The 8,629-nt window shown below is 33.9% G+C and overlaps 1 protein-coding gene across 1 annotated transcript; it reads right to left on the reverse strand.

The window, feature by feature from the left end:
* Positions 1 to 1,659: 1,659 nt before the first annotated feature.
* On the reverse strand, positions 1,660 to 4,656 carry LOC107822826 (polygalacturonase-like). Its single transcript, XM_016649397.2, has 4 exons — positions 4,161 to 4,656; positions 3,334 to 3,623; positions 2,560 to 2,788; positions 1,660 to 2,123 (listed from the first exon to the last, which is right to left on the reverse strand). Exons 1-4 carry the CDS (start codon positions 4,614 to 4,616, stop codon positions 1,899 to 1,901), a joined length of 1,200 nt encoding a protein of 399 aa, XP_016504883.1. The 5' UTR covers positions 4,617 to 4,656; the 3' UTR covers positions 1,660 to 1,898.
* Between the last annotated feature and the right edge of the window lie 3,973 nt (positions 4,657 to 8,629).

Raw genomic sequence — 8,629 nt, forward strand, 5'->3', positions numbered from 1 at the left:
TTTACTGAAAGTAATCCTTTACACTTCATTAGGGGCTAAAACCTCAATGTTGTTCCAGCCACAATCTTCTTTTATAACGGGAATACTAGCATGACGAATGGAAAAAAGGATACCTACTAACATCTCTATTTCTGTCGTTTTTAGGGTTAGGGGGTTCCTGCTGAACTTGGAGATTCGTCTCACAATTTTGTTGAGTAAATGTGTTAAGAAGGGAAGAAGTTTATAGGCGTCAGAATGCAAGGCCATCATTACCTAGGTAACTGGCGAAAGTATTTGTCGAATCATGGAATAACACATGTTCGGCTCACTAAATGCAAGGAGGCATGCGCCCTTTCAAGTGTCAAAATCGTTCAGAAATTTTCTCGCCAAGAAAAGGAGTCTTATCTACTTCACGGTAACATAAAGTTTATTAATTACTAGAAAGTAAGGGGACTATCTGTATGGGGTAAAATTGATAAATGACAGGTGGATGTTCATCGAGTTGACACGTGGTAGTAAAGACATGTAGGATATGAGTCAGCAAATAGCTGGCACCGGTTACAATCATGTGACCGGTGTTGTGTGGGTTCCGAAGACACTAGTACCGCGAACGCAAGTTTGAAAGGAAGATATCGATTGAAGAAGGTAGCATTCAAGGAGCGCCCGTTACAAAGAATCTTTGCATTTATACTCAGCCGTTATGCACCTATCAAGAGGGGTTTTATTCATATTAAAGAAGAGCTTGATTTGGGAATCTTGTCTCCATGAATTTAGCTATAAATATAGTAATTTGCACTTATTGTAAGCATGAAATACTTGTATGCCAAAAAGGCTAAACTTACTCTTGTTTTATTAACATTATTTCTGCTTTATACTCTGTTCTTGCTCTTGCTTCCGGAAAAGCTCATTTCACAACCAGACTTGTATTTTGTTCAAGTTTCCTTAATTAATTTATTTATGTTCTTATTTATTTTTTATTCTTGGATCAAATTAATTTATGTATCTATAAACCACGTTACAAATTCAACTGTACCGTTTTACGGGTAAGCAACCATTGTTTGTCATTTCTAAAAATAATTACACCATCAATTCTTATAAATTAAATAAAACCCTTCTTAAACGAACATTAAAAAGGACATTCCTTTAACCAGTGTCAAAACTACTCTTCCATCTCCGGCTGAATAGATGGGTAATCACATGGGGATTAACACTAACGATATATGTAATCCCTGAAAATATTATGCCTCACGTGGCCATCATAAAATGGATTTGAAGGAATAAATGTGACCCACAAAAATAAAACACAATAATTGAATATGCTTTATTATACTGTGAATATGGAAGGGGAAAAAGTCAACGTTATCATCCATGAACTATCTACTACTCCGTATCGTATATATAATCCCCCAATCCTTTCTTGAATATGCTTTTATAATATGAATATCTTCCAGGTAAACAGAAAAGGAAGTGAGATCATGCAATTAAATTAATATTTTTCTTTTCGAAATGATGGAACTATTGCTCATGCACCTAATTTGTACAGTAAACTTAAACATATTAATCCTTTTCAATACTCATTTTCAACAATATAAAGGTAGTAGCGAAAGATAACATGTATAAAAAAATGCAAAAAACTAATAAGAACAATTGATCCCGACTAAGAGCAAAATACAAATTATATCACAGAACTGCAGAATGCTTGAGATTAATGAAATTGAATAGATTAATACATCCATTATATTCTGGGGGAGCAGAGATCGTGCAAGGCCAGGCACGACGTCAAGAAGGCTAAAAATCTTGCAACCAGGCTCAAGCAAGTCTAATTAATGGTGTTTTAAAATTAAAATTACTACTGTATAATTTTAATCTCCTATGTAAATATAAATATAATAAGAAATGGAGTTTTCCTCTTCTTTTCTTCAAGTTCGTAAGCAGCTATTTGGTTGTTGTAGACCCGAAGCCTTTCCTCCAGCATTAACACATAAAGCTTCAGCTGGATGATCTTTAAAATTAAGATTCACGTCTTGTAGCGTTATCTCATTACATGGATTTGTTTTGCTGCAATCGAATTTTACTGCAACTTCTGTGGCCGATGTCCCATGTATGTCGTGGTACTTTATATCGCTGACCTTAATACCAGAGCCCTGAAAATGTTTAACAAGAAATGAAATGAAATTGTAAGTACTTTATAAAGGATTTAAGTTATATATTCTGATGGGATTAAAATTTTAATTACTTAATATGTAATAGCATATTAGTTACTATTTTTATAAGATTATTTAGTGCTTATCAAAAAATTTACATATAATTACCTAATAAGATAAGTGGTCTGATTGTATACGCCGTCAGAGTATAGAAGTTAAACTCTTTTATATAACATTGATAAATGAGGTAAAATATTATGCATTGACATCGTAAGAAAATTTACACAATTAGGTCACTTATAAAGTAATTCCAAATAAATATTTACGATAGACATTAATTAATAACATGATAAAAATAATATCTAACCTGCTATTACGGATTAAACTACAATGATAAGACAAAATAGTTCTGCTTTTTGTTTTTTAACTAAGTTACCTGATCAGGACAATTTCCACGATCTGGGCAGTAATTTTGATCTATGATGATGGGATTTTCGACACTATTCATCACCGCGTGTTGAAAAAGAACATCCCTCACGAAGCCATTGCTAGGCCTAGCCCATGTTTTGACCCTCACTCCGTTCTGGGTTCTAGTAAATGTTGCCGTTTTAACTGTCACGTTTTGAACTCCTGGCTCTTGCATATCCCAACCTAAGCTCCCAATGCTGCACCAATCCACAATTATTAGAATATTTAATAGACGCAATTTATTATAATAAGTCGATCAATTTATGTACTTTGTAAGTGCACAATATACTATAATTATCAAATATAAATATGTTTGGTATGACAGAAGCCATATTACAAAAAGTATTTTTGGAAAAATATTTTACTATAAAAGGTTTTGGATGTGTGGTTGGAGAGTGAGAAATATTTTCCGAGAAAAACTTCTATCAAAGACAAGATAATAATATTAGCAAACTAAATGGTGTTTTGATGAAACTAATGAGTATTAAAAATAGATAATAACCTCTAATTATTGGTTAAAGTAGTGAATGAAGTTAAGAGTTGATATAATTGTGAGGAAAAATGAATTTCTTCCAAAAATAAGAAAAGTAATTTTCACGAAAAAGGGGAAAAAGTTGTCCGTGGTAATCAAAAACTATTTACAAGAAAATAATTCCCGTCATACGTACCAAAACACACCTAAAATATATTTAATTTCTAGCTAGCTAGTGATATTATACTAAAAATAGTTTTTTTTTTAGACCTTATTCCGTGGCCGGGGCCGCAGGCAATGTTTTCGATCCACAAGTTGGAGTTGCCAGGACCAATTGAGATACAATCATCGCCAGTTCCAATATGAGAATTCAAGATGGTAACATCAGTCGATGACTGTAAATGAATTCCATCAGTGTTGGGACTATTTCCGGGAGCTGAAATCTTCAATCCTTGTAACTTCGCCTTATGGCACCCATCGAACAAAATGTGGAACATTTGGCTGTCTTGTGAAGTTAATCCACTTATTCCAATGTTGTTTGAGTTGTAGAAAGCTAAAGTCTGCACAAAATATTTTTTTATAGTACGAAGATATGTTAATCAAGAAAAAGAACTAGTAGTATGAAGTATAAAAAGGATATCTATGATTGATTTTACAGAATCAGTATTATCTCTTGCCTTTTAATAAAGGAGTTACTGCGAAAACAATGATTTTGTTATCTAGAAAAAGATTTATTCGAGAATAGTTTAGACTCTAAGTTAAACCACACAAAAATAATTTTAAGTGATAAAGACATTTTCTATTCTAGCAAAGATTCTTCCCAGCACTTTCCATTATAACAAAGATTCCGGTACGGTTTTACTACTGGATAAGAGAAGAGCGGGAAGAGAAAAATCAATATATTCCCCGTAAAATGCATGTTTTGAACGAATTCAGTGGTTCAAAGTGAGTGATTCTTTTATAAATAAATATTTTAATTTTTTTCTTATATATGTATACGTAATTCAAATTGAAAGTATTATTCATTTGAACACAGAATCTTTTGTTTGTGTTTGTATGTATATTTTGCTGTACTTGGAAAGGAGAAGTAGACATACCGTAGCTCCTTTAGGACAACCTTTGCCGGAGTTTTTGCATGCCCAAAGACGGGCACCTTGTCCATTTAGGGTTCCACCAATGATCGAAACTCCAGTGACTCGTTCGAATTTAATCCAGCTTCCAGATTTCCCAATAACATTATAGTCAGAGGGAGCTATAAGTGTGCCATCAATACGTATAGTAATGGCATTACTCTTGCATGTTTGACCATAGAAATATGCATTACCAAGCAAGTAACTTCCCTTTGGCACGAAAATGGTGGCAGGGCTAGTAGAAGTACATGCTGCAGTCCATGCACTAAGAAAAGCCTTCGACGAATCGGATTTTCCATCAGACTTTGCTCCGTAGTTTAGGACATTATACATGGAATCTGCTGCTATTGACAAGTTGAAGAAGAAGAGGATGATAATTATGACAAATGGGGAAAGAAAAAAGACGCTCATTTTTCTCATCATGTTGAATTTGAGACAAATAGTGAGAGGCTTGAGTTTGGTATGTGGTGAGGAAATGTAGAATTTGAAAAGGATATTTATAAGAGGGCGAGGGGGGGAGGGGGGAAGGAGTGTGAAGAAGAGCTAATTAAGCCGAAACTGCGTCAATAGTACTGTTTTTTTCCATTTGGACGTTTTTTTCCATTTGGACGTTTTTTTCTTTTACAACTATCAAACAAAAGCTAGTATTAACTTTGGTAGCGTATCTTTTTCCTACTTTTTTCTAATCTTTCCCTTTTTCATCATCATGGGTGGGTAGTGGGGTTGAATGTGAATGGTAGTAAGGTATTCCCTCCTTTTCAATTTAGATGTGGTAGTTTGATTCGACACGGAATTTAAGAAAAAATAATAAGACTTTTGAAACTTGTGATCTTAAAAGCGGGTAAAACCTTTGTGGGGCCATGACATTTGTGTGGTTATAAAAGCTTCTCATTAAGGGTAAAATGGGTAAAATGAAGAGTTTAAAGTTGAATTATTTTCAAATTTTAAAATGTATCATTTATTTTGGAACAGATTAAAATGGAAAGTAACTCGTTTAATTTGAAACGGTGGAAGTAATTTTTTGTTACAAAATCATTTCCTTTCTTTTCTTTTTTGGAATAAAATTATCTTTATTTAGTTATTGGAGAATGAGGAACTTTAAAACGTAGCACTAGAATGCAATATTATATGCAATCACATGGGAAAGATTTTGCCAATTGCTATTTGCTAGCTGACTCCATATTTTAAGGGGATATCCGGCAGAAAAAGGTTCTCAAATACATGGCCATTAATTTTGGGATCCGTATCCTAATTACCCTTGAATAAATTAAAGCATTTAAAGACAATCTAAAAAAATAGAAGAAGCTATCGAAAATTAAAGTACCGAGAGATTGAAAATAAATCGAAAACTACACGAGGTAAGCATTTAAGAGATCAAATCGAATTAAACACAGAAAATTATTTATAGTGCCGCCCCAGCTAAAGTGGCAAAGCTAAGGTCTTAGATTCAGTTATACCTCATCAATATGACACCTAAGTTTAATAAAAACTAATAACTGCGCAAAATATAACTCTCAAATCTATAATATATATATATATATATCTTTTCTAAAACCCGGAAACCTTATCAATTAACAACGATTATGTATTTTTGTTGTGTTTTTTCCGCCCGATATACAATATCTGAATTGGCTTGACAAATCCTAATTCACATTGCATATGGCCCATTAAAGGAGAGATTGCTTTTTACTAGGATTTGCTTTTTTTATTTTTAGGGCTCGAACCCCAAATATTTTTTTTTTTTTTTTCTTTCTCGAACCCCAAATATTTGTGGATAACATCCACCGGATCTAATGTTACGAACGGAAAAGAGAATTAAAAAGATTACATAAGCAAAAATAATATTAATATGTTTGATTTTCTTGAGGTTTTGAGAGTGTCCAAATAATTTCTGTATTCCCCATTTGTATTTGGTCAACAGCCAATCAGATGACAACACTTGATATGTCCAAGCAGACATGCTCCTTGTCGAACATTTTTCTGATGCACATGCTTGAGGCTTTCTTGATTTATAAGTTGTGAGTTTCTGTTATTTGTTCAAGTTCTTTTGCAAGTGGATGGAATTTTTTCAATTCGAAAAGATTGTTTCCCTCATCTTTTAATTTGCTTTTAGAGCTGGACAATCAATTTATTCTAGGGAAGCCAACATCATAGCATACTAACAACTTGTTCCTATAATACTCTAGCCTACATAAGAACCTATAAACAACTTTTATATAAAACCTTATATTATTTGAAGTACTTAGAAGTACGTAACACGTTATATCCATGAGAATAAAGCCAAGACTCAAACTCAACTTTTTATGTAGGAACTAGAATATTTTATACAAATGTTTGAAAATTTGGCTTCATGCCACTACAGAGAAGAATGGATACTCATATGTCTATGTTCTCTTACTATTGCAGAATCTTTTTTTTTTCTTTTAATAAACAAGCATTGTGCCTAATTTAAGCCTTCCATTACGCAGGGAATGATGACAATATCACGAAGAAATTAAAAGCTTATACTATTAAAAGTTTGATTTGGTTACTAAAGGGATTTCCTAACCGTTTGAACTTAATTAACATGACTCTCTTACTCGATAAACTGTTACTTTACGTCATTCGGACCTTACTAATCAATCAACGAACTTCTGTTTAATTTCTATATGATTTATGTATCATTCAAGTGGTAGCAGAGTTGATATATTAGTGCTTATAAGTACTTTTGAAGGAAAAAAGAAGCGGACTTTTTGAAGTTAATTAAGAGTAGAGTATATCTTAGTTTCTATCCCCCTTCCCTCCCCCAGCCCTTAAAAATAAAATTAATAAGGAAAAAATGGTAGTTGCTAAGTGTTACCATATCTTTATATGGTTTTTGGAAAAATTATTCAATAATATCTATGATCAATCTCTCAACTAATCCGTGAAACATTTTATAACGACTCGGCCGCTCGTTTGTGTATTTGAGCCACGTTTTCCTATTTGACACTTTTCGTATGCTTGGTTATTGTTTCGTGGCTTGCGTGGATGGTTAGTTGATTTGGGAAGATTTAGAAGTGAATCGGAACACTTAGTTCCCTTGTTGGAAGCTTAAGTTGTAAGAGTTGACCAAGATTTGCCTTTTGTGTAAATGACCTCGAATCGGAGTTGACCAAGATTTGACTTTTGTGTAAATGACATAGAAGCTCGGATTATAGCGATTTTTGAGGCAATTTTCACCCACGTGGATTGAATAAATGTTCTTAACTCGGATTTGATTATTATTCATGATTTTATCTTCAATATTGGCATTTGATTGGTGAATCTGAGGAAGGAAACTGGGGTTTTGCAAGAATTTTTGGAAAGTGAATAAATAAAATTTGAATCCCGATTCGGAGCAGGATTTGGATGAAACTTGTATAGTTGGACTCGTATTCGAATGGATAGTCGAGATTTGAGTTTTTTCGGGTTCCGGGAAGCGGGCACGGATTGACTTTCTGGTCGACTTTGTGTAATTGATTAAAGATTGAGCCTTTATACTTCGTAATTATTTCCTTTAGCATTATTTAAAATCGTGGTGTATTATTTGACTAGATTTGACTCGTTCGTAGGCCGATTTGAGAGGCAAGGAATTCTTGGAGTATTTATTCTTGCTCGTTCGAGGTAAGTATCTTCCCTAGGCTTGGTTTGAGGATATTTTTCCCGATGGCTATGCTCTTTGGTATACGTTGGAGGTGGCGCACGTGTGAGGTGATGATGGTATATGCATGCACCATTGTTATTCATGATCCAGGTTGACTTTAGGCTATTATATGGCTTATTTTTCTATCATGCTTCTTTGATACCGTATTTTCTCCACTTATATGACAATGTGAGATATTATTCGTGCGAGAAATCATGTCTAGGCTATGTGCTTACCTGATATAAGATATGATAGGGTTATTTTTGCTATGTTGAGCTATATTCCTTAATTGTAGTCATATTTTCAGTCATGATATGATATCTACGTGTTATAATCTATGTCTCTGTGCAGCTTTTTATATGTTATCTCACATGTTATTAGTATCCCAGGACAATTATTCAGCGCACTAAAATCTAGTGAATGAGGTTCCATATTCATAAAAATTCAGGTTTGAAATGATCCATGTTACGCCCTTGTGTGTGATACGAGTTTGAGCTCATTGTAGCACGTTAATACATTCCGTGTGGTATTCCGATTATTGGTACTGTGAGATATTGGCATATTGAGACTCAATGGGATTGATAACTGATCTTGGGTCATAGAGCCATGTTGATATTGGTATTAAGGTGATGTTTGCATCAAAGCCCATATTGGGCTGAGTTATATTGATCGTTGACTTTGATCCGATCAGCACCTAGGCTAGGACTTGCCCCTCTATAGTCAGGTAATAACATGTGAGTACAGGCACATGAGATGTGCTTAGTGAGGGACTTATGTCAGGAACCCATACCGT

The sequence above is a fragment of the Nicotiana tabacum genome, chromosome 21 (genome assembly GCF_000715075.1).
Source record: "Nicotiana tabacum cultivar K326 chromosome 21, ASM71507v2, whole genome shotgun sequence".
NCBI classification, from domain to species: Eukaryota; Viridiplantae; Streptophyta; class Magnoliopsida; order Solanales; family Solanaceae; genus Nicotiana; species Nicotiana tabacum.